The 27,431-nt window shown below is 39.1% G+C and overlaps 1 protein-coding gene across 1 annotated transcript in view; it reads right to left on the bottom strand.

Moving 5' to 3' along the window:
• Positions 1–27,431, bottom strand: part of CACNA1D (calcium voltage-gated channel subunit alpha1 D) — a 5,051,180-nt gene that overhangs the window by 84,677 nt on the left and 4,939,072 nt on the right. The window contains exon 45 of the mRNA XM_044077483.1: positions 21,385–21,705. Within this exon, the coding sequence (XP_043933418.1) occupies positions 21,385–21,705 (321 nt within the window). The remainder of the gene's footprint in view (positions 1–21,384; positions 21,706–27,431) is intronic.

Raw genomic sequence — 27,431 nt, 5'->3', positions numbered from 1 at the left:
ATAGAGGAAAAAGAGAGGCCACTGTGTAGCAGGTCAGCTAAGTAACCCAGGATGAGAGGGAGGGAGGGCTGTGCCGTGTTGGCTCCCTTAGCCTGAATCCAGGTGCAGAACCTTTTCCATTTGTCAGCATAAGACTTTCTAGTGCTAGGGCATCTGGCCTCATGTATAACATCTAGAACCTGTTTACTGAGGTTGGCAGATTGATTGGGGGTTAGGGAATAAGCCAAGCTGCCAAACTGAGTGTTTGCAATTGGGGATGTATGAATTCCCCTTCCCTCTGGGTCAGGAGGTTTGGAATCTGAGGAAGATGCCATGGTGGCAGAGGGGACAGGCTGTGCAGCAAGGGGTTCCAGTGCTGGCGAGGCCAGTCTGCAGCTATAAGGACTGTCCTTGGTTTTTCCTCCTTTATCTTGAGCAGTACCCTGGGGATGAGAGGTAGTGGAGGAAAGGCATAGAATGATAGAATGACCCAGGGGAAGGACAGGGCGTCCACTTTCCAAGCCATGCAGTGATGCTCCCTGGTGCAGAATTTGCTAAGCTGATGGTTGGTGTGGGAGGCAAAGAGGTCGACCTTCGGGGTGCCCCAATTCTGAGTTATTAGGGTGAAGGTTTTTCTGTTGAGCTGCCACTCGTGTGGGTCCAGAAGATTTCTGCTTAATTGGTCTACCAGAGAGTTGAGAGAACCTGGTAGAAATTGTGCTAGCAGGTGGAGTTGCATGGCAGAGGCTGTGTGCCAAAGGTTCATGGTCAGCCTGCATAGAGGGTAGGAGTGAGTCCCTCCCTGCTTGTTGATATATCACATCACAACGGTGTCTGTTTTGATCAGGAGAGCCTCTGGGAAGAGATGTGCAGATGGATTTGCTGTGGGCTCCATTGGCCCTGTATGCACCTGCCGTCCAGGTGTGCACTCCAGGCATAGTCTGATGCATCTGTGCCGGGGGTCTGGGTGGTGGGGGGTGGTGAGAAATGTAGTCCCTTGTTGTGGGAGCATGCTGTTGCCCATCAAAGAAAATCTTTTTTGAGGCACGGAATTATAGGTATAAGAGTCTCCAGGTCTTGAGAGTGTTGACACCAAAGGCTTTTTAGATACCATTAAAGTTTCCTCATATGCAGTCTGGCATATGGAATGAGTAATATGCAAGATGGCATGAACCCCCAGAGCTTGCAGGATTTTCCTTGCAGAAAGCTGGGGTCTGGTGGCTAGATGAGAGAAGTAGGCTGTCAGGAAAATTTGCTTTTCTGGTGTAAAGAATGCCATCTGGGATGCTGTGTCCAGGCTTGCACCCAGGAATATAATCCTTTAGGTGGGCACCTGTTTGGAATTTCTTTTAATTGACTGTGTCCCCTTTTGAGGTTAGTAGGGACTTTACAAAGGCCAGGTGCTTGAGCAGCTTTTCCTGGCTGTTTGCCTGAATTAGGCAGTCGTCTAAGTATGGGTAAATCTGGATATTCCTTTGTCTGCAAAAGGCAATGGTCAGAGCCAGACATTTTGTGAAAACTCTGGGAGCAGTAGGAAGCTCAGAGAACTGAAAGTGTTGAGATCCTGCCCTGAAACAGAGATATTTCCTGCATGATTCCCTGATAGGAATGTGGAGGTAGGCCTCTTTTAGATCCAGGGTGGCTAGTCAAGCATCCTTGGGAGAGCATGGGTAGCAGCTGCTAGAGGGTGAGCATGTTGAATTTTGGGATCACCAGGAAGATGTTTAGAATGGCTAAATCGAGGATGGGGCACCAGGTGCCCTCTTTTCTGGGTACCAGAAAAAGACTGGAGTAGAAACCTTGGCCTTTCTGTTCTGCAGGAACTAGCTCTACTGCCCTTATACAGAGTAGGGAAAGGACTTGCTTTTCCACCTCTGCCCACTGGTTTGGAGGTAGATCTGGGAACCCTTTTTGGGTTGGAAGGGTGTGGAAAGAAAATTTGTATCCCTGGGGCACTATGTTGAGAACCCAGCGATCATTGGTAATGGTGGCCCAGGTGCTTGCATGAAAGCAGAGTTTAACTCCTAGGAGTAAGTGAAGGTGGGCAGAGCAAGGGGGTGGAGGTGAGTCACAGTGAGTTCTTACCATCTTTTTTAAGACCTCTTCTGCCTTGGTGCCAAATAAGTTGTCTTTGTGCAAGGGGGCATCCAACAATTTAGATTTGACATGGTCTGGCAAGGGCTGTTCCTTAAGCCATGCATGCCTTCTAATGACAGAACTGGTGACTCCTGCCCTGCAAGAAGCCTCTAGGGCATCAGAACCACAGTGCAAGCTGTGTTTAGTTACTTGACTTGCAGAATGCATTAACTCTTGTAGCTCTTTAGATTCTGCACAAGCAGGAAAGGAAGACATTTTTTGTTTGAGCAGTACCAAGGTATGCTGCTGAAATTTTAGCATAATGAACTGACAATTTAGTGCCCTGACAGCAAGAGTAGCTGAGGTGTATACTTTTTTACCCAGTCTGTCTAGTGCTAGGGAATCCCTATCTGAGGGGGTGGGATTCTTAGCAGAGGTTGCTTTAATTAATTTAGGTCCTTGAGAAATGACCTCAGGGTCAGCAGTAGGATTTTTAAAAATAAATTTGTGTGAGTCAGGGACTCTGTAGTACCTGTTTGGTTTTCTGGGTGCAGGAGGGAGGGTGTCAGGAGTCAAGCTGGATTCCAGGAAAACATCCTCCACAACATCCAGGACTGGGAGGATGGCTAAGGGTCTGTGCTGAGGATGATTTAAGAATTTCCTGAGTCTCTTTTTAGACTGAGGGTAGTCCTGATTCTCCCATTGGAAATGCTCCCTTAAGGTATGAAGGGTTTCCCAAAAGAAAAAATCCTCTGGGGGAGAGGCTGAAGGGATGGAATCCTCTGCATCAGAATCCTCATAAGTGGATAGGGGTTGCAAGTCTACATATTCAGATGCATCAGAGTCATCAGACTCTTGGGCAGACATAACTACAGGGGACAGATCTCTTTTCCTTTTGGAGGGCGTAGCTTGGCTTCCCCTGATCAGCATGATAAGGTCTTCCACCCTTTTAAGCATATGAGATTGAGGCAAGGAAGCAGGTGCCTGAGATTGGGTCATCGGTTTCTTGGGTGTGGTTCGTATACTGGGCCTAAGATCTGCTGTCGGGTGGCTTACTGAAGCCATATCGGAGTTCGAGTACTGTAAGCGAAAATATCTAGCTACAATAAGGGCCTGATGATGGATAGTTCTGGTGTTGAACAAAGTACAGAAGCAACAGTGCGGGATGTCATGGTCTGGGCCTAAAGAACTGACGCAGTAAGAATGAAAGTCTCGGTGTGGCATTTGCTTTCCACAGGCGAGACAATTCTTAACTTTTTCTGACATCATTTAGTGCAGGAAAAAGGATCCCCAACAGCGTACTTAGCTTTAGAAGACTTCAGCTTCAATTCGGTAGAAGAAACTCAGGTAGAGGGCCGACCGGCACTCGTGCAAACTGCTTCTGCTTCGGGCTACATTGCAAGAAAGACTGATGTAATGGCGTCAGCTACCTTACTTTATACTACTGACGACCAGACGTCAGTCCATAAGCGACAGCAACCGACACAGAAATACTAAGCCTCTGGTATTCGGGCTGGCCGAGGGCTACTCTTGCAGTGATAACCCAAATGTGATTGCTGCAACAGTGAAACACAAAGGACATCATACTAATCCATTAATTTATTGTTAAGAAGACTGACTTACCTTGTGTCTGTGGCAGTTGTGAGGACGGTGCTTGAGGGCCACCTATGTTGGATGCTCACAGTACACTGCCTATAACATGGTAAATTACAGGTAATGTGATGTGTTTGTCATCCATTTTACTGTGTGTGCAAGTCAGAGAGAGGTGTCAGTGTGTGTGCTATGCGTTGCCTCTTTGCCAAGGCCTGAGCACACTGGGCACGCCTCCATCTGCCTACAGGAGCAGGCTCAGGGGCCTCCTCCTCTGAGTCCCTCTATGCCTGTGGGGACCTTGGCAATGGTAGTGGGCTGTATGGCTCTTCCCTGTGTTGTTCCTGCTTCAGCTGTTTTTGCAGGATCATACTGTGTAGCAAGGCACATACTATGAACATGTGTGCACATGTGGTAGGAGAGTACTGCAAGCCTCCACCACATATGTAAAGGCAGCAGAACCGTGACTTGAGCACCCCAAACACATGCTCTGTAATGATCCTGGTTTGTGCATGTGCCTCATTGTGGCATTCTTGTGTGGTTGTGTGTGCATTTCTGATGGGTGTCATCATCCACAGCTCCAGTGCATAGCCAGCATCCACCACCAGATGGCCATATGGGATGCCCCCACTGGCAAATGCCTGGTAGAGCTGTGATGAATGCCAGATGTGGAAGTCACGATAGTTTCCAGGGCTGCCAGCACACACATTCATGACAATGCCCTGAACATTGCACATGACCTGGCAGTTGATGGAGGGGAATCCCTTGTGGTTTATATAGACCCTACTCTGTTCACTGAGTGGTGCTTTGATGGGGATGTGCATACAGTCTATCTCACCTAGTACCTCCGGGTATTCTGCTACATTGTGGAAAAGATGCATATTGCTGCTCCTCTCCTTATGGGTGTTGGGAAAGTAAATGTGCTCACTGGCATGTGGTAGCATGGCATTCAGGAAATGGTGGAGTACCCTGGATGCAGATGCTCGTGAGACCCCCATGATGTCCCCAGTAGGTCTTTGGAAAGTACATTGGTATCCACTGGAATGGGCTCCCTTCTGTTGGCTCTAGGTCTGAGTTGAGGCCGGCACAGCTTGATGATTTGCTGAAGTATGTCTCTGTCCATCCTGTAGCACTCTACTATCTCCAGATCATGTGGCCCCTGGTAAGTTACCCTGGGTCTGAACACTCTTATCTTTCTCCTTGATCTGTGGTGGTTGTCAGCATTATCCTCCTCAATGCCCTCAGCCTCTAGCACATACTGATGGATCAAAGCAATTGCAGCACCTAGCATTTTTCCAGTTAAAATTCCCCTGCATGTGTACACCAATGGTGCAGAGTTTGTAGGAAAAAACAGACTGCAAGGTGTTTGCATAGTTTATCCTGTTGTGCTACAGATGCTGCCTGTATGACTGGCTGACTATGATGCATTCCACCTGCTAGCTATGTAATTTGTTCTTGATTGCTTTTACTCTGCTATTTTACTTTTTTTCCCTTCTTATTTCTGCCCCTTTTAAGCCCCGAGGTATGCCGTGCAAACTCGGTGCCCAAATGTAAACAGTCCTGCTATTCCCAGGGGTTTTTTTTTTTAGACCCAGTGCACACCACGCAAACCCATTTAGCTAATGTAAACATGAAGAAATGGCACTCCCTGAATGCGAACATGCATTGAATAAGGCAATACAGCCTCAGCCACACCCCCTTGCTTAGCTGTGCTAGCTAAGCTTATCTGGTGGCCATAGGGCTCCAATGTGCTTACACCATGCATGACACACCCCGTTTTCATGTCTGTTGCTCCTCCTGCTTACATGATCATGTTACAGCACCTACACGGTTAGGTGGAGTTTGGCAGTTAGAATATTTTTGTGATTCAGTAAATTTCCCCTAATTTCCATACTCCACTGCCTTAGTCTGTAGTTACTACACTACCCCAGAGCTTTTCCCCTTAACAACCACTGTTCCCTGGTATTGTTTTGACTCTGCATGTCATAGACTATAATGGCAAAATGCAGATTTCCCTTAAAATTAAGTTTTCACATTTTTTTTTTATTTTCAGCACAATCCCGTTTGCATGCAGCTGCCCTACGCTTAAACGGCTGCGATCGGCCAAAAAAAAACTTTTAATTTTATAAAAAAGAAACACTTTTTCATGCCAATGTCCATATATTTGGCCATTGGCATGCCTAAAGATTATAACACATGCTTTTATTTGAGCTGTCATGCCTTCATTTTAATTTTTGCAGAAATGTATTCGGCTAGTAGCACAGTTCGGCACAGTGTCTCTCAATGATTCCCCCAATGGGGGCAATAGGGCAAAAAAGTTGCTGCACTTGTCATTTAGGGAAGACTTAAAAAGATTGCAGCAAAGCCGGCCCCATTGTTGGAAAAGCGCTTCTGTCACTTTCTTGTGGAGAGTCCACTCGTGAGGTAGTGGAATGAACCTGCTCAATTTGTCTGCTGCCACACTGGACTTCTCTGGAATGTGCACTGCTATCAGAAAAAGGTTGGATGAGATTGCCCATTGCTGCACTCTGAGTGCTTCTTGACACAGGTGGCAAGGCCTAGTTCCTCCTTGTTTGGTGATCTACCAAACTACTTACATATTGTCTATCTGGATCACACTCATCACCAGAAGTAGAGCATCCATCTGTTTTTCCCACCTACAATGTTTGGATTTGGTTAATTGGCTCTTAGTTTTTGGTGTTATGCCAAGGAAGTACTTTAGGATCTGAAGACATTTTAGGTGATCCTGTGAAAGTCTTGGAGCCAGATGGCTTAGGATCCAATCTTGACTTTGTCTATGAAGGCTATGTTGAAGACAAGAGTCAAAGAATCCGACTTTTTTGGAGCTTCCTTAGAAGCTATCTTAAGGAGGGTGAGCCCCAGATATGTCTTCCAAAAAAGTAGTAGTCTGTAGTCCATTTAGAATCGATTTATTTTGATAGTCCGCTACTACTTGAGGATCAAAACTCTTGCAAACACTGCATTCCACATTAAGATGTTCTGCTCCTTAATAGATCACAGCTCATAAGCATCAGAACAAAGTAGCTTATGGCCACATTCCTTCACTTTTTAAATCTTTTTTCAGACATGATGGAGAAGCAAAGATAGCAAGAATTCTTTTTTTTGGAAAGGGTAAGGAGGAATGAAAAAGGGAAAAAACAGTACCAACAATGGTACGAAGGAACACACCAGTGGTGTAAGAATAAGGGTTACAAGTAAAGATAAAAGTTTTATATATATATATATATATATATATATATATATATATATATATATATATAGTTTACCTTTAAAATGACGCAACGCGTGTGCAACTCTTCAAATACCTGACTCGTAAGGTCGGAAACTGCACTTTCGAATCCTTAAAACACCAAATGTGCTACCAAAGAAATTCAACACTGTGGGAATGTCAAAATTCTTCAAAACACCCATCATTTCTGGATGTCTCCTAAGACCGTTATGCAGGGGGACAAGCCACCCTGCACCCCCACAACCCCTGCTAATTTTATATACTAACTCCAAAATTGTACTACAGTGAGGGAAGGGGTACATGTCCCGATCCCCATTGTAGTGCGATCGCCACTCTGAATGCCGAATTCACATGAGCAAATGCACACTGGCATTCGCTCTTGTGTGAGTTTGGAAATTCATAGTTCATCAATACGAACTTTTGCAAACATCCTTTCACCCATATAACTGTTGCAGATGTGCACTTCAACATTTTAAAGGTAAACCTATATATATATATATATATATATATATATATATATATATATATATATTATAGTATAGTAACGTTTTAAATCCTTAAGGAAAATAACAGCAATGATATTTAAGAAATACACTAAGTGTACACAAGAATAAAAAGGGAGGAAAAAATACTGAAATTGTACTTATCTTTAAATTCGCTCAACAGCAAAGCTGACCATGACTGTTTGCGAAAAGATGTAAGTGACAGCTCAGATGGCTTAGTGGTAAATTGCTGTTGCTATGGTGTACAGGGTCCTGGGTTCAAGTCCTGCAAGGTATGTTAGAGGTTGGTGCATTATGGGATGGGAGGAGCTCGAGAGTTTCAGTTGGATCCGAGGTTCGGATCCAAACCCAGTGGTTGCGGAATGAATGAAAACTGACACCACCAGATTATTCAATTAAATACACAAGTTTCTGTGAAATATAATTTATGCACAGTGTAGCCCAGTTTTTGTACCTTGGAGAATAATATGTAAATTCTCTCCAAGCTCCTCCTACTGAATTAATTTCTTCAATACCAAGTATCTTCATGTTTTATTAAAAATGTACCCTCTTTTGTTATATTTTCCCTACTAGGCCCTCTAGATATAGCCTCTCTGTTGCAAATCAAATTCCAGTCCCCACCTATAAGTAATATTCTCTGCTGAAAGCTGATTATTTCTGACTTACCAGATGGCTGCATACTGAGTAACAGCTTAATTTCAACTCTCCCTGAGTAAAAACAGAAACTCAGACGAGAGAACCAGTGAACTACTTTTTTTGGGCAAATTTCAGTAACTGGCTAGTGTGTGCACTGTCTGGATTCTGCAAAAAAGAAATTCAGAGAACTGGAAAAAAATGAAACACAAAAGGTAAGAAAAAACACTGACTGGGAAGAATTCTGTAGTTGCTAAGCAAAAAAAAAAAAAACAATGCAAGCTTCAGTTTAGGCACAAGACATGACTTCCAGTCAACTGTGCTTAGAGCTGATTAAAATAAATGAAACACTGATGGAGTATATCAACTCAAACAAGGAAAGATTGGATAAAATGGAAGAACATTTAAACAGATATTCAGATGAGGTGATAAGACTGCAAAAATTGGAGTTTCAAATGCACTGCTGGCTGAATATGCGACTGTTCAAGAAGAGATGTTTCAAAAATAATAGAGGAAAACCTGAGATTTTCTGCTGAAACAGAGAAGCTGGAAGGAACAGACTATATTAATTTTATGAAAGCACAAATAAGTAACTGGACTGATATTGCACAGCATTAGTTTTTAATTGAAAGGGCACATCATATGTATGCTCTAAACCTGGCCACGAGAAAGCAACCTAGATCTTTAATAGTAAAGATACAGTCCTACCAGCAGAAGGAATTGATACTGGCAAAACTTTGGCAGAAGGATAAATTACTAAAAGTGGGAGACAGTAGAGTGCTTGTGAAAAATGATTACTCACTGTACGCCAGGCAGAACAGCAGTAAATTTATTCCACTATTCAGGAAATGTCGAGAAGCAGGTGTGAGATTCAAACTGCTGTATCCTGCTATCTTAAGAATATTCTTTCCTGGAGGGATAAAATTACTATTATTTTTTTATGCAGAACATGCTAAGGATGAAATATAAAAGTTTGTCCAACAAAAAGTGAGCTGTGAAACAGAAGGAGATACTGTTTCTTGTTCTTCTGGTAATAAAGACCAGAGAGAGATTGTTCCAGTGAAACTTTTCCATTGTTTCAATGAAAAATACTTCAGAGACAAAAAAAGTACAAGAGTTGCTAAAAGAACCAGGAGTATATTGGAAATGAACCAGAGACTGGAGATGGGAGATAGAGATCAACAGGAAGAAAACCAGTAACTCAGAAATTAATGGATAAATGTGGGATTACAAAGCAGCATTAATCACATTTGTGAAATATAGCAGAACAAAAAAAACAGGAAATATTGGACTTATTTGACTTTGTTAAACATGTAGGGGACTCCAAAGTATATGCCCTACTTTATGTCATTAATGTTTGGAAGAACATTAGGGATAGGGCAATAGGAAGGCAACAGGCAACTGTTAGTAAAACAATTCCTGTAATTAACAGTATTTTTCTAAAACATGAGAAATACTGTATGTTACACAGTAAAGCTTTTTCGTTCATTTTTGTGTGTAATAGACTAAAGTAAACAATTGCCATTTTTCTTCTTTCTTTCTTCTTGATCAGCTGTAAGAAATGTAGGCACTGCAGTATAAAACGAGAAGAAAGCTTGGACAAAAGAGCATAAGCAAAACTGATATTCTTTCTCTTACTTTTGCATAGGGGAATGACTGGATTAAGATCTATTAGCTTGTTCTAAAAACAAGTTTTAAATGGAAGCAAGTAAATAAAAGAACCCTGATGTAATAAAAAGTTTTCCTTTAGTAAATAAATATTCAGTGCTTCATGAGGAACTTTTAGCTGAAAGCAACTGTCATGTATTCTATGTTATGCAACTTATAAACAAAGGTATGACATCTAGGTCCAAGGAAGTCATTGTTCTACTGTATTTAGCATTTATCAGGCCTGTTACTGAGTACAAAGCCCCCTTTGGTATGTACCTAAACAGGCATTTCCAACAACTGGATCAGCCACAGAGGTTCCTCACTAAAAGAGTACAGGGCGTAAGTAACATGTCTTAAGCAGACCACCTCAAGGCACTATCCCTGTATTCTGTCTCCTACAGGCTGTTGAGGGGAGATCCATATCTGGCATACAAGGCATTATTAGAACCCATTATGATGAACCTCCCGCATATCTGCAAAACAAATAGCACCAGAATTACTCATTCTAAAGACTTAAAACTTGCCTTTGATATAAACAGGACCTGCTATAGAGACAGGTTTGTATCATACAGACTACCCCTTTTCTGGAACAAGCTCCCTAGCCATGTGAAGCAGAGTTCCTCCCTAACCCAATTCAACTGTAACCTGAAGAACTGGATAGGGAACAGGAAATTCATCCCTAGTTTGGCACTTATGTCTCTAATGGACACAGGCAACCTGTAAATGCTTCATCTCCCAGGCCCCTGCTTGTAAATGTTTCATCTTTCAAGCCCCTGCTTACACTACCAATGATAAAAGAACCCTAATGGTAGTTAGCCTAGTAAACACCTATGAACCGATGAACCTTGTCTGTGACTTAAACCTTGCCTGTGATATAAACAGGATCTGCTGGAGAGATAGGTACGTATCTCAGAGACTACCATGTCTATGGAACAGGCTCCCCATCCATGTGAAGCAGAGTTCCTCCCTAACCCAATTCAAGTGCAACTTGGACAACTGGATGGGAAACCAGAAATTCATCCCTGGTTTGGCACCTATGTCTCTAATGGACACAGGTAACCTATAAATGGTTTATATCCCAGGCCCATGCTTACACTTATCAAGGGAATCAGAACTTGTCAGAGATTTGGGATGCATGGCTAGGCTTAAAAAGGCCCTTGTGGTCATTAGCCTAGTAAACACCTATGAACCTATCTGGTTCTCATGTTTTTGTGAAAAGAAGCTGATGAGGGCAATAATGGCTAAAAGATATTGTTTTCTGAAAGCATTCAAGTTGTTTTCTACATCTGGGAGAGGAATAAAGACAAGACAAAAACAAACAGTACTTAGTGTAATGAGAAGCACAGGGTGTACCATGGGTTTTAGCAAGAATGATCTTCATTGTAAGTCAATTAAAGCCTGTGAGTGTAGCTGTCAAAATAGGTCAATTGCTATTATTAGGAGGGTTAAACTTCATTATTTGAAGATGTACATAGTTTTGTGTGCTGGTATTAAGTTAATAGGTTATGGGGGTGATGTGTGTGTGTGTGTGTGTGTGTGTGTGTGTGTGTGTGTGTGTGTGTGTGTGTGTGTGTGTGTGTGTGTGTGTGTGTGTGTGCGCGCGCGTGCGTGTGTGTGTGTGCATGCGAGTGCGTGTGTGTTTGTTTTTTTGAGAGTTTTCATTAAAACAAAAAGCCTTGTAAAATGTGACATAGTTTCAAATGGATATGACAAGAAACAACTGTATAAAAGATCAATTTGCCAAATATTAGTGTTTGCATGTAACAAAAGCAGAAACTAGACATTTAAAAAAAAGCTGTTATACATAACCAGTGAGAATAATAACTTCTTATCATAATGGCAACACTTTCCATATTACCTTTGAAAATGAATGGTCTCACAGATAAATACAAAAAGAAAGATCAGTGAACTATATTAAGGAATGCAGAGTGTAAATAGCTATGCTACAAGAGACACATTTGGAAAAAACTGAGCATGTGAATTTGAGAAAGAATGGCTTTCAGGATAATTATTCAGTGGAATATCTGGACAAAGGAAAAGAGGAGTAGTTATATTAATTGCTAGTTGCATTCCAATAGTGATAGAAGAGGGAAAAAGATAATAATGGAAGACTTGTAGTAGTGAGGAGCGACTGGCAGGGGAGGAGGATTACAGTGGTATATATTTATATTCCACCTAAAACTGGTTAAGAAGATTCTAGGAGAAATAATCAGCATTCAGTAGGGAATACTACTGATAAGTGTGTACTAGAATTTGATTTGAAACAGTGAGGATGTATCTGGGGGCCTGGAATGGAAAATATAACAAAAGAGGGTATATTTTTGGAAGAAATTTATGAAAATATTGGTATGGAAGATGTGAATTCTGTAGTACGAGTTCAGAGAGAGAATTTACATATTATTCCCCAAGGTACTAGGCTGGGCTAAAAGAAATTATGTTTTACAAGAACATGCTCACGTAACTGAAAGTTTAGATATGCATCCAAAACATTTTTCAGATCACATGTACACAGTAACTAAAATAAAAATGCAGAGTAATGATATAAAAATGATACACAGGTAATTCCCCACCCATCTGTTAAACAGAGAGGAATTTAAGGAATGGGTAGTGGAATTTTTTGGGGGGAATTATTAGGGAAGATAGAAATTTCCTCAGGAAAATAAAACAAGGGAGTGGGATAAAATGAAACAGGAGTTTAAAAATAGGGTAGAAATAACAGAAAAAGAGACATGGTAAAGAAATAACAAGAATTATTTAGAAGGACTGACAAATGTTAAAGTATTGCAAAATAGTAAGAATCTCATAAAACAAGAAGCATAACTGCAAAGTACTAAAGAGAAAATAAGGGACTACCTCAATAGTATGCATGAGTTTAGAAAGATTGTTGTTAAGCAACTGTTTATTGATGATAACTCCAAAGCACAAACACTTTTAGCACAATGACTCAGGCAACAGAAATGCGAAAGGGTTGTAGCCAAGCTTAGGGAGCCTATAAAAAAGACAGTAACCAGACAGCCTGTAGATGTATTCGAAATATTTTGAAAATGTTATGAAAATCTGTACAATGGGGAGAAATGTGGAAATCAAGAAAAAGTACAAATGGAAATGTTTATGGAGGAATTAAAAATGGCAAGGTTAGAGGTAGAAGAGGGTAAATTATTAACAATTAGGATAGGAGACGATGAGATAAAAATTATGATGTATAACCAATCTACGGCAAAGTCTGCAGGAAAAGATGATATTCCTGTATAATTCTGGAAGCTAGGAGAGAAGAAAGTGATAAATATCTGGAAGGTTTTGTAACTAGTATTTTAAAAGGTGTCAAAAGCAACAACATACTGGAAGAAAGTTGTTGTGTCAGTAATACCAAAAGATGGTAAAGATCCACCAAGTCCAGCTTCATATAGGCCCATTTTAATTCTAAACCATGATTATAAAATGTCTGTCTATAATGAATATAGGGCATATTATGTAGGTTTAACTTCTAGAAGATTGAAAGATCGTGTGTATAATCATATTTATGACATAAGGAAAATGAATCTAACAAATGCTCTAGCCAAGCATGTAGCCATATATTCTGACCATACTTTTAAGTTTAGAGTTTTGCAGATTGTAAATTTTAATAAACGAGGGGATGACAACCTGAATTATTTAGAAACAGTGGAGTTGAACTGGATTTTAAGGCTGAGAGCCCATGCTGAACCAGGGCTTAATCAGTCTATTAGTATAAAACCTGTGCTAGCCACACGCAGGTGAATATTTTGCATAAATTTTGTATAGGTTTCCCATTTATATACATATAACTATATGCATATACGTATATATATTTTTTACTTATACAGTTTTAGCATTTTTTAGTACTTTTAGTACTTAGTTTTAGTATTCAGTACTAGTCTTATATATAATACTATTAGTGAATAATATTACTATTGCTTGACTGATAGGTTTTTATATATATATTTTTGGAACTGGTTTTAATCGTAACTGTAGTTTTAGTCATAATTTAATTTAATATTATTTAACAGAGTTAGTCTTGATGCAATATTTATACATTAATGTTTTGAGCATGTCTGAGTGTTGTATTATTTATTTATTTCTGTTTACTTTTTTGCTGAAAGCAACAGTAACATGCTCTATGTACCCTTTTAGTGACAGTGTTTCACTTTAAGTTCTAGTTAAATTAAATTGAATAATTGAATAAGTGAACTATTGATATATTTTAATTAAATCATTGGCTAGCTATATAAGCTGCCATATGGAATGTTAGTTTGAAACCTGAGGAAGCGTATTTGGATATACGTGAAAGTGCTTGTTTTTATCTTAATAAATCCAGTTTGATTACATCGTGGTGGTCTCTACTTGTTGTTGCTTCGTGCAAAGTGATAAATATCTGGAAGGTTTTGTAACCTGTATTTTAAAAGGTGTCAAAAGCAACAACATCCTGGAAGAAAGTTGTGGTGTCAGTAATACCAAAAGATGGTAAAGATCCACCAAGTCCAGCTTCATATAGGCCCATTTTAATTCTAAACCATGATTATAAAATGTCTGTCTATAATGGCTAAAGTGATGCCAAAATTGATAGATATGGATCAATGTGGTTTTGTGGATAGGATGCAAAGGCTCTGCACGTACGGCAATGCAGGGCCGAACCAAAGGAGGAAACAGTCACAAATGTCCAGCATATGGGTGAGAAAATGCACAAAACACAGCAGATAGAATCAAATAATGCCATAAAAATGGCTAAAGTAATTTTATTGTCCATACCAATTTCGGCAAGAAAGCCTTCATCAGTGGAATGCCTTTACATAGTGAATACTCCTTACATAAATAGACCCATCCACCAATGGGAAATGCAGCCCCCCCACACACAAACACAAATTACTAGCTACACCACCTTCAATTAAGCAAGGATAAAAAAATAATAATTATAAATACATGCATAGAATAGAAGTACATAATAATTACAAGGAATACATACAGGAAAAAATAAAGCACTTATAGATGGTCATTTAGTCCGGGTGGGAAAAGCACCCCCAGCTTAATAATCCAATTTTTTTCTTTCCTATTCAGGATGCTATGCCATCCCTGCATGTTATTCCTGTTGCCAGCAATTCTGTTAATGGTCATAAAATGAAATTCTGCATTTGTATGCATCAGGTAGTGCCTATATAGGGAATTTGTGTCACGTTTATTGCATATGTCACTACAATGTTCAGACATACGTATTCTTAGTGGAAGAGATGTCTGACCAACATAAAAGGCTGAACATTTGCAGGTAGCCAAATAAGCAATCCAGTCAGTTCCACAATTCCCAAAGAATTTGATGTCATACACTTTACTAGTGTTTTTACTACTAAATTGTTTAAGTTTACTTACATAACGGCATGAAGAGCAATGTCCACACAGAAAAGTGCCAAAAAGAGTATCCCCGGACAGCGTAAGTTGTTGGTATATAGCACCCCCGCTACCAGTATGTTTAAAGTGGGAAAAGTGGGAACCCAACATTTTGCCTTTCCTAAATGAAAATTGACACCCCATCCTTAATATTAGTCGCAAACTGTCATTTGCCAAAAGGATGTTCCAATGTTTATGAATCGTGTCTTTGATAGTATTGATATTTCGCCCATATGTGGTAATGAACCTAATGGTATCACTGGTGTCTACCCTAGTTTTACCCTTAAAATGCAATAGGGACATCCTGTCTTGGTTACTAGCCCAATTACTAGCAGAAATGATGTCAAAGTCCCTGTATCCCCTATTCTGGAATCTATGACAGAGATCAGGCCGAGAAGAGTCATATTCCTCTTGGGTGGAACTAATTCTCTTCATGCGATTCATATGATTCTTGCTGTAGACGTCACCTAAAATTGTTCTTTTCTGGCGATAATTCTCAAAGGTCTACTGAGTTTTGATTCCACAAGTCCAATTTTCAGCCACCAATGAATAAACATGTGTCCATCTTTTTACATGTTATGCTCAAAGATTTACACTTCAACACTAGTGAGTCTTTGGTATTGGGTCATAAACTAACTATTGGGCAAAATAAAGCCTTACAGGAGCTTGAGGATGATCATAGGGTGGTTATTGTACCTGCATACAAGGGAGGAGCAGTAATCGTATTGGACATGGATTATTATCTTGACGAGGGTTAGGGACAGTTGTCCAACCCACGTCACTATATGACTATGCCCTTGGATCCCACACTCAATTTTAAGAAAGACACTGATTCATTTTTGAGTCAAGCTGTGGATGAGGGTATTATCACAGAGGTGGTCAAATCCTACCTAACTGTTAGGGATCCCCAGAAGCAAATCATGTACCTCTTGCCCAAAATTCACAAATCTTTGACTAAGCCACCTGGTCGGCCCATTGTTTCGGGGATTGGTTCATTGACCGAACCTCTCTCGGGCTTTTTGAGCCAATATCTAAAACCCCTTTTGAATCTAATCAGGGCACGCATACAAGACACCACACAGTTTTTGAAAATTTTGTCAGAAAAACAGCTTAAACCTGGGTGGCTCCTTTGTACTTTAGATGTCAAGGCCCTGTATACTAACATCCCCCATTGGGCCGGTCTTCAAGCCATACAATTCTGGCTGGAGCATGCCAACTTATATCCTGCTGGATTCAATACCTTGCTCTTTTGCAGGGCGGAGCATGTGCTGAATAAAAATGTTTTTTATTTTCAGGGGGAATGTTATTGGCAGATTCAAGGCACCGTGATGGGTGCTTCATTTGCACCGATCTATGCAGATCTGTTCATGGCCTTTTTGGAAGAGCAATTAAAATATGACTCCTCTCATAACTTATATATTGATGAATTGATGAAATTGACATCTGGGGAGAGATATGGATGATTGCTGTCTGGTATGGCGAGCAGATATGGGTTTTCTTCTCGAGTTTGTCCAGTAACTTAATGACAACAAGTGGGGTATTGAGTTCACTTTGAGCTTGGATATTAACAAAATTAATTTTTTGGATGTCACCATTCGGAGAAATCTGGACAACAGTGAGTACTAAAGTTTTTCGAAAATACCCTCAATATAATAATTTGCTTCATGCTACCAGTTTACATCCTAGCCATACCATCCACAACATTCCGACATCCCAGTTTCTTCGCATGAAGAGAATTAGTTCCACCCAAGAGGAATATGACTCTTCTCGGCATGACCTCTGTCATAGATTCCAGAATAGGGGATACAGGGACTTTGACATCATTTGTGCTAGTAATTGGGCTAATAACCAAGACAGGATGCCCCTATTGGATTATAAGGGTAAAACTAGGGTAGACACCAGTGATACCATTAGGTTCATTACCACATATGGGCGAAATACCAATACTATCAAAGACACGATTCATAAACACTGGAACATCCTTTTGGCAAATGACAATTTGCGACCAATATTAGGGACGAGGTGTCAATTTTCATTTAGGAAAGGCAAAACGTTGGATTCCCACTTTTTCCACTTTAAACATACCGGTAGTGGGGTTGCTATATACCAACAACTTACCCTGTCCGGGGATACTCTTTTTGGCACTTTCCTTTGTGGACATTGCTCTTCATGCCGTTATGTAAGTAAACTTAAACAATTAACTAGTAAAAAACACTAGTAAAGTGTATGACATCAAATTCTTTGGGAATTGTAGAACTGACTGGATTGTTTATTTGGCTAGCTGAAAATGTTCAGCCTTTTATGTCGGTCAGACATCTCTTCCACTAAGAATACGTATGTCTGAACATAGCAGTGACATACACAATAAACGTGACACGAAAGCCCTATATAGGCAATGCCTGACACATACGAATCCAGAATTTAATTTTATGATCATTGACGGAATTGCTGGCAACAGGAATAACATGTAGGGATGGCACAGCACCCTGATTAGGAAAGAAACATTTTGGATTATTAAGCTGGGGGGGCTTTTCCCACCCGGACTAAATGACCATTTATAAGTGCTTTATTTTTTCCTGTATGTATTCTTTGTAATTATTATGTACTTCTATTCTATGTATGTATTTATAATTATTATATTTTATCATTGTTTAATTGAAGGAGGTGTAGCTACTAATTTGTGTTTGTGGGGGGGCTGCACTTCCCATTGGTGGATGGGTCTATTTATGTAAGAAGGAGTATTCACTGTGTAAAGGTATTCCACTGATGAAGGCTTTCTTGCTCAAACCGGTATGGACAATAACATTACTTTACCCATTTTTATGGCATGATTTGATTCTATCTGCTCTGTTTTGTGCCTTTTCTCACCCATATGTTGGCCATGTGTGACTGTTTGTGGATAGGATGCAAATATTGGACAACATTAACTGTTGTTGGTGGGTCTTAATGCAGAGAAAGCATTCCGCAGATTAAAATGGGATTTTATGAGTAGGACAATGGAGGCATCTGCAGTCTCTGACACAATAATAAGGTTAATTAGTAGAATATATGAGGGATCAGAGGCAAAAATTAAAGTGTGTGTCTGTGGGTTCTTATCTCATAAGTTCTGTTTGAAAAGAGGATGCTGGCAGGAGTATCCTCTTTTCCTGTTTTTGTTTGTGTTACATTTAGAACCACTGGCAAAGAAAATAAGGAACTCAGAAATCCAAGGATATAATTGGCATGGTAATAAATAAAAGTTGACTTTACTTACAGATGACATTATTTTGCACCTGATAAAACCAGAAAAAGGATATCTCTGTGTTGTGGAACATTTTGAGACAAGTTAAAGTCTTTTCAGGATTAAAAATTAATGAAGATAAAACAAAGGAAATATATGTAAAGTATGTGCCCACACACTAATTGGTTCAACAATATCCACATTTATGGGGGCATGATAACACAAATTACTTAAGAGTATGGGTTAAAAAGGATTGTGTTATGGCAGCTAAGGATATGTGGGAAGAGACTAAAGAAAAGATAATACAAAACTGAGAAATGGGAAGCTCTATTTTATGGTTATGGATAAAAAGATGCAAGCAGTGAAAATGCTTTTAGCCCATTTAGTGTTATATGAAGAAGAAGACATGCATAGCAATTAATAAAGAGTTGAAGGATTTTATCTGGGATGGGAAGAGGGCAAGAGTCAAATGGGATAAGTTCATCCTTCCAACAGAATAAGGTAGTTTGAGATAATATGATTTTAAAGAGTATTTTCACAGATACACATTAAAGGCTCCTATAAATAGCACAAGCAGAAAGCTATAATTCAAAGCAGAAAGAGATGATGATGAAATGGAGGGAGGCTCAAGAAATAAAGACAGACTTGGATTTTGGATGCTAAGGTAAATAACCATAACCATACAGAATATTATATTCATAAGGTAGCAGGAAGTATTCTAAGAACTAAGGCAATGGAGGAATGGAGAAAGGAGATTCTGCCAATAGGGATGCCTGCGATTAGAGGTACAGAGAATAGGCAAGAGGGGACTGGAATTTACTGGACAAAACTGGCAAAGGGACTAAGGTATTAGGAGCAAATAACTAGATATGGAAAAGTAATAGAATGGGTACAGGCTAAGAATACATTTGGACTGTAGGCTAGAGATTGCCTTCCTTGTCAAGGATTATCAGAGTATAAGCAAAGAAAAAGGAATAATGGTAGCCTAAGTAAAAGACCAGCACTACTAGAGTTTTTAGTAGAATCTAGAACTTTTTAGTAGAATCTAGAACAGAAGCTGCTGTTTAAAAGGGGGTAATTAGTAGGGCATGTCAAATACTGCATGATAAATACAGGAATCAATCCAAGGAGATTAGAAAGGACTGGAAACAGAGATTAGATAAGCAATTCACTATTAAACATATATATATATATATATATATATATATATATATATATATATATATATATATGTATACATGAAACAATGGGAAGATATAAATATATATATATATATATATGTATATATATATATAAATATATATATATATATATATATATGTATATATATATATATATATATATATATATATAAATATATCTCCCAAATATGCAACAAAGTCTAGAAGATTTAGCATCTTTGCTTGGAGGTGTTTGCATAGGTTTTTATACCCCAAGCAGACTCCAAACAAATTTTCCTCTAGCAGATTTCAAATATTGGAGGCGTGACAGGGAAGAAAGAGGTAAATGGAAACATATTCTTGGGAGTGTAATGAGTTGGCAGACTTTAAAAACTCCCTGTAGACTACTCTGTCAGAAATACTGGGTGAGCTGTGATACAGAATTGGAATTACCTAGACACAGTAATGCCTTACTGAGTTTAATCTTGATGGCTGCCAAAAAAGCAATTACTAGAAAATGGAAATCAAAGTCTAAAACAACTATACTACAAGAAGTAAATCCAGTAAAAGAGATGAAAATCACTGAAGTGGGATCTTTAGAAAAGGGTAAGAGCAAATTACATAGAAAAAATGGGAATTGTGGAGCTATTACATGCAGAATAATGCTTTGGAGGAGGAATGAGGTTTAAGGGAAGGCAGGAATTGAATGAGATATGTAATATTTGATGGAAATTACTGCATAGAAGATCATATGTTATGTATAACATTTGCAACTGAAAATATGTCAATTTGGTTTATTTTCATTTATATAAACATATAATTGTCTACCTCATAAGTGATAATTCAATAAAGACATTTCTTGTTAAAAAAAGAATGGCTTTGTAAAATGCTTTGCTGAAAGGCTAATCTATGTGTAGCGAAACACATTTCCTGTAGGACATATAATGGACTGCTAGTTGGCCAATAAAGTTAAACTGCCCATCGTGTACTTTCATCAGTACAAGACACTGCAGGAGCAGTCTCCTCTCCCAAACAGCATTGACCTCGGAACTGATAAAAATATATTGGCCACAACTCCCTGAATGGGGGTAGTTTTGCCTTTGCAAATAAATAAAAAAAAGACTACACAGACACACAGATACACACACACACACACACACACACACACACACACACACACACACACACACACACACACAAAGACTTTCATTTCAGGTGCTGTTTTGGCATTTGAATCAGAATCTGATATAAAGTCTAGTGGACAGATATCCTAAAATCAGTCATATTAAATTAAAGGAATCTCTAACATTTATTATATGACATGCTTTGAATCAAATGGGAACAGTGGGTGTGCTTCTGACTCACACCTGCCAAATAGGACCTCTCACTGTGTTTTTATTCTTGTACAAGAAAAAGAACAAGGTCTAATTATATATTTTTAAATAACAAACTGGTAAATAATAACAAAAATGTGAGTCTCATACCCTTTAAGAGAAACTAATGTCAGAACTTGGACCTATAATGGAAATGTTTGGGAAATAACAACAGAAGGAAGGAAATGTTTTCTTTCCTAATGCTTTCAATTTGGCAACTTTATCAGTTATAAAGGTGTGTCTGAAAAGAATTTTATTCAAATCAAAGGCCAGCAATGGCACCTGGCAGATAGCAATTGTATGCAGACTATCCCTGCCAAAATGTAGTTTGTTGCTGAGTCACATCTTTACACAGCATTACTGTTATGTACATATCAGTGTGTTTCTGGTTCAGTAACTGATCAAGTCTATTAAATCTGCATATTCACATGAATTTAACCAAACATTATAAGCTTAATTTCAATGCAGTATTGATTTCACATTTTCTTTAAAACAATCACTTGTTCGTTATTATTTAGTATAACAAAAGCTAAATGCTAGTTATGGTAATACTTACTGCTTCTACCAAGCTGTCTGCACTTCCTCTTTTGTCCATGTGTCTGTAATGCAGCTCATTAGGAACAGTTAGATTTGCTGGTGCATATGCTCTGTATGAAAAGTCTGAGTTATCTGAATACCAAGAACTTCTATGCATGGAAGGCAGGCTACCATTTACACAATCTCTAGAGTCCACTCTGTCTACTCGAATTAATGGTGCATAATATGGAGTTCTATCTCTCATGGGTGGAGTAGCTGGAGGAGTTGCCCAGGACCGTGTTGAGCGACTTGGTGAATGCCTTTGGACTCTGTTTGAATCAAGTCCTGCTACAGCCATGACCTGATTAAAAGAAATCAATATCATTTTTCAGATGTCATCCACTAAATGCATCTACTTTCATTTATAAATACACACTGCAATACTGTATCTCTGGAAAAAATGTAAGCACAAACAGAGGAGCTGTGCAAAACAACAAGTACCCAATCACAATGACAGCACAAATGCTGAGGTGTAACTCAACATTTAAATAATAATAATACACTTTCCACAGTGTAGAATAACAGTACATCAAACATACGCATACTCTTCTGCATGAAATAGCCAAGGGTAGCTGTCATTCTACCAGGGTAGTAGTAGCAAATTAACTTCTGCCAGGAAAGTTTTAACTCTAAATGTCTCATTTTGGTGTGTATTTCCATATTTTACAGTAACAAACTAAGGTATGGTAGGCACAGTTTTGTTTTCCTAAACATAACTAAATCAGATGAGATTAAGTTGCTTCACACACTGAATGCCAATGGAGGCTTGATGACTCAGTCTGCTTACTGCTAATACATGGTTATCTAATTTAAACTACATGACTAATTCACAGAAAAAACGGCAAATGATCCACCTAAAGGGAGTAGGCTATGGGCCATCCTTGGGATAAGACATTAAACAGGGATCTCAGTTGCCTGTTCCATACTTCAGATGACTATGAAACCATCTAGAGCATTTACCTGGTACAGCCTATGGATGATGATTATCGTACATATTACATATGACATATAATTTCACATTTAGGTTCATAGTTATATACTAGGCTATTTAGGCCTAGCTGTGCAATCCCAGTTGTGGCCCTATGCATCATGGACATTTATTAGGACAGGGTATGTTAGGAAGTTTCTAGATATTATGGAAGGTATGTTAGTTTGGGCATTACAGTCTGCCTCTGTCTGTCAGAGACATGGGGGCCAGATCCAGGGTAAATTTCCAACTTCCCATCCATTGTTCAAGGTTACACTTAAACAGGGTTGGGGATGGAATCTGCTTCATATGGATGGGTAGCCTGTTCCAGAAAGCAGGAATCCTCTGAGACACATATCTGTCTCACCAACATGTCTCATTTATGTCACGAGCACATTTTAAATCCTTGGATCCAGTGGTTCTGATGCTATTTATTTTGTGGATGTGCAAAAAGGTTCATAATACCAGGCACAGCTTGGTTCTCGGTAACCTGTAGAAGACACAGTACACAGACAGGCCTTTAAAATGATCCATACAGGACAATGTGTTTACACTCTGCATTTCCCTGGTAAGAAACCTTCATGGGCATTACCACTGTTGCATATGTATGGTCGGGTACATGCTGAAGGGGATAAGGGCCAAATAAAGCTGCGCTATGACTTCCTCAGACCTTACTCATAAGCTGGGCAAAACAGAATGATGTTCTCACTACCTTGGTCACACATTGGTCAAAGACCACATTGCTGTCTACAAATGTTTCCAGATCCCTGACTACTGGGTCAACTTTTAGGGGTGTTTTATCGATGGAGTAGTTAGCCTGGGTGGCAGTTCTCCCAGCCTAAAAGACACTATAATGCATTTCCTGACACTGAGTTTTAGTCTGTGGCTTTAGCACCACAGCACCAGTCATTTGCCTGTGTTAAGACCCCCTTGTAAGATGTTTGTGTCAAGGGGGAATCTACAATAGCTCCCAATTTGCAGTCATCTGCGAACTTGGTCAGCCAACGTACACCCTTGGTGGCTAGTCTCTTAATAGAGACGATAGCATCAATTCTAACTTCCTGAGTCCTGTCTGTGAGCCAGCTGACAATCCAGCAAGTTATGTAGGGGTTTATGCCCAGTTCGATGAGTTTGTCAACCATACTTGAGTGGAATACTGTACTGAATGCCTTAGCCAGGTTCAGGTAGGCAGTATGCACCGTTTTACCCTCATCCACTGCCTTGGTGCCCTTCTTAAAGAAGTCCACCAGGTTTCTTCCCTTGACAAAGCTAAAATGGGTAAGGTCCCGTGTCTGAAGGTTGCTTATGTCTTTGTTGATCATTTCCATGATAATGTTTTTATATGCCTTTGCATATTAAGATTAATTAGACAAATAGGACTGTAGTTTCCTGTGTCAGCTGATGGTCCACCATTGCGAAGTGAGATAACTGTTGCAGTCCTCCATTCTCATGGTACAAAGCCTGTTTTGGGTCTATAGTTGAAAAGTGACTCAAGTCATGTTTCCAACTATTCAGGAGGGATCACAGGATATTGTAGGGTCCCATTAAAGCTGTATTTTTGGCCTTAGTGAGCGCTGCCAGTTCCTGCTTCCTTTTAAAAGTTAGGGGTTATGCTAATAGATATTTTGGGTCTATGTCATATATTCTAAAGTCCAAAATGTCGAATACCATATGTTCGAGACCATATGGTCGACATTTGGAAGTTCGAATATAGAATAAAAAAAGAAAGAAAGAAAGAAGAAAAACACACCTTAACAGTGCGAGCAGGGGGCAAGTCCCCCTGCACCCCCCACACCCCCCTACTTAAATATACCAACTCCAAGACCGCTCTTCAATGCAGAAAAGGGAAATTCTCCCATTCTGCACCGTACAACGCTGTTAAAAGTCAATCTTCGGGCACTTGAAATGTCAATCATATGGTCTCGACCATATGACGTTCGACATTTCCAGCGTTTGAAGATTTAACATAGACCCGATATTTCATGAAGGGAGGCAGAGGACAGTAGGGGGTGAAGTTTGAGCTGAATTTGTCAGCCAGCAAATTCGCTATGTCGCTCTGCTCAGTCAAGGTGGCATACTGAATTGCTTTGCCTTTCAGATACAGCTGTAGAAGGTCTTATGGTTGTTTTCATCTTGTGAGGCTATACTCATCTTGTATTTGGCCTTGTTGGACTTAATTATTCCTCTTAGCTTCCTGAACAAGTACTATGTTTTAAGCCTAGTCAATTTACCTCAAAGGTGGAAATTAAACTATGTACCTTGTGTTTGGGAGGTAAACAATTTAACCTTATGCCGGCCCTACATTAATTACAGTACCAGTAAATGTTAATGTTTATTTCTAATGTTTCATTGTATATAGGTTCTTTTCTTTTACATTTTAATATATCAGTTATTTGTTGAACCACATATGCCAAAGGTACAATTACACTACTAAAATCTGACGCGTGCATTATCCAAGCACATCTTTAATTGAAACAAATATATTTACTGTGTTTAGATAATACATGTTTCTCACAGTGTTAATTTCAATTAGAGAATGGGCAAGGCATACATCTTCACCCTGACTGCTGAACAAATATTCTCCAACAGGGTGTTAATGTACAGATAATCCCTGTTAAAAAAAGAAGTCTGCTGCTTCACAGCAGCATATTAATGTACTTCAAAGCCTGGACAGAAAAAAAAAGCAAACGGCCACCACTTTTTTAACAATAAAAGTGTCTTTACTGTTTAGCGAGCATAAAATTAAAAAAAGTGAATAATGAAAAAGTAATGTACACGTGTGTGCATCTGCATGAGAAAGTGAAAATGATCGAAAGAGAGAAGAGAAACACAGTCATACCAACTTCTTTTGACTTCAACAGGCAGTCAATCAGCATTCATTTCATAAACAATGCAAAGTATGAAACTCTGCTGTCTGGCATTACTGACTGACTTTAATCCTCAGTCACTTACCAGCAAATCAAACATTCTACGAGGAACAGAGCAGAAGTACACTTCAAGATCAGGGACAGTTAACAGGTATGGGAAGAACTGCAATGCCTTGAATTCTACATTTTTTTATTGATTTGATCACAATGAGACATCAAAGATGTAGTCACTTAATAAAGTGGCTGTAACTTCTGGGCAAGTGTGTGTGAGTTTCCATGTATATTTTTGCGAGTCTATATCTCAGCTTCTGTGTGTTTGTGTATGTGTATGCCTCTGTGGGCATTAAATACTTTCATAACTTAACATTATGGATGTAAAACACTTCATCTAATAAGTACTATACATGCCACAGCAAGTCTGAAAGTAGACCTACATATATATATATATATATATATATATATATAATTTACTAGACAGTCCATTGGCTATGTGCACTAAAGATGGTGAAGAAAGAGGTAACTGAGAACATGTATTTTGGGAGTGTAATGAGTTGGCAGATTAAAAAAAAAAATCCTTACACAGTAGCCTGTCAGAAATATTGGGGAAGCAAATGACTGTAACTAAGGAAATGATTCTTTTGACCTGGGACACAGGATCTGAATTGCCTAGGCATACTAAGGCCTTATTAAGTTTAATTCTATTAGCTGCAAAAAAAATTACAAGGAGATGGAAATCTAAATCTAAACCAACTGTATTTCAAATACTGAATATTGTAAAAAGAGGTAAAATAATTGGAAGAGGGATCTTTAGAAAAGGGAAGGAGCAAATTACATAGAAATAAATGGAATTTGTAAGAACAATACATGCAGAATAGTGTTCAGGAGGAGGAGTGTGGTTTAAGGGAAGGCAGGAATTGAGTGATTTATGGACTGTTAGACTGAAAGAGAGTTATAAAGAAAAAGAACATGTAATGCATAATGTGTGCAAATGGGAAAAAAAATTAAAAAGGTTTATTTTCTTTTCTATTAATGTATGTGCCTTTGTTTCAAATGATATTTTAATAAAGACGTTAAAAATTTGATGTTAAAATTCACTTCTTGAGCTTTGTTCGCTTTGCTCTCTTTTTACGATGAATTTCTTGACATCCAGTTCTCAAACAAAGAAGTTGGTTATGACTGGAGACCATTTATTTATTTATTTATTTTACATTTATTTTACATTTGTTGACCAGGATAGTCTGACTGAGCTGAATAGCCCTTTTTCAGTGGAGGGCCGGGGAGAAAAGCTCCACAAACAATACAATAAAGGTTATGCATAGGTAGTTAAAGTTACACAGGAAATGCATTTTTACAATAAAAGTAAATAAAAAGTATAATAAGGGAGCAATATATAACAGTATGTAACAGTAGTGATAAAAATGTGATAAAGAAGTGATAGAACAGCATATGACAAAGAAGATACCATCTTATCAATCGTAACAGGTGTGCAGGAAACATAGTAACATTTTGGTGTTGCTGAGAGAGAGAGAAAGATGAGGGATGTGAATTATTGATAGTAGTGTAAGGAGGTAACAGTTCTTGGCAGAGACACCAGGAATCAAAGAGCTAAGGATAGCTAGGAAGAGCATTAAGGTAAAGAGAGGAAGAGATCAGTAGAGAAAAACAACGCAAAGGGCAGGTACGAAGGTGTCTTAGGGATAGTATGGAATATTAAGTGGGGTCAGTACAGTGACAGGACCAGTGAATTTTCAGGTATTCCTTGGTGGCAGCTTTGAAATGTTTAAGTTGAATGAGGGATCTAATTTCAATAGGCAACTTGTTCCAAGAAATGGTGGGATGGTATCTATAGAGGATACATCCTATTTTGGTCCTGGATTGGTAGAGCTGTAGAAGGTCTTGGTCTAAGCTGTGTAGAGATCTAGTGGGAGAATAATGGGTGATACGAGGAGATAAGCTGGGGCAGTAGGAAGGTTGATATAGAATGGAATAAATGACTTGGAGCTGAGAGAGGAGAAGCTGGTGGAGTGATTCTAGCCAGTTTAGATGTTTTAGTGAGACACAGTGATGGGATTTATATGTTTGGTGTGCTGTGAATCTGGCTACTTTGTTATAGGTTGATTCAAGTTTGGTGAGGAGAGAGGATATGATACTTTTGAGGATTTCAGAGCTATAGACTTGGAAGGAGGTAGGCAT

Source organism: Protopterus annectens, chromosome 7.part0 (genome assembly GCF_019279795.1).
Source record: "Protopterus annectens isolate FY-2018-M chromosome 7.part0, PAN1.0, whole genome shotgun sequence".
In the NCBI taxonomy this organism is placed as follows: domain Eukaryota; kingdom Metazoa; phylum Chordata; order Ceratodontiformes; family Protopteridae; genus Protopterus; species Protopterus annectens.
Note: the sequence above shows the minus strand (reverse complement) of the source record. Positions and strands in the feature narration are given on the sequence as shown.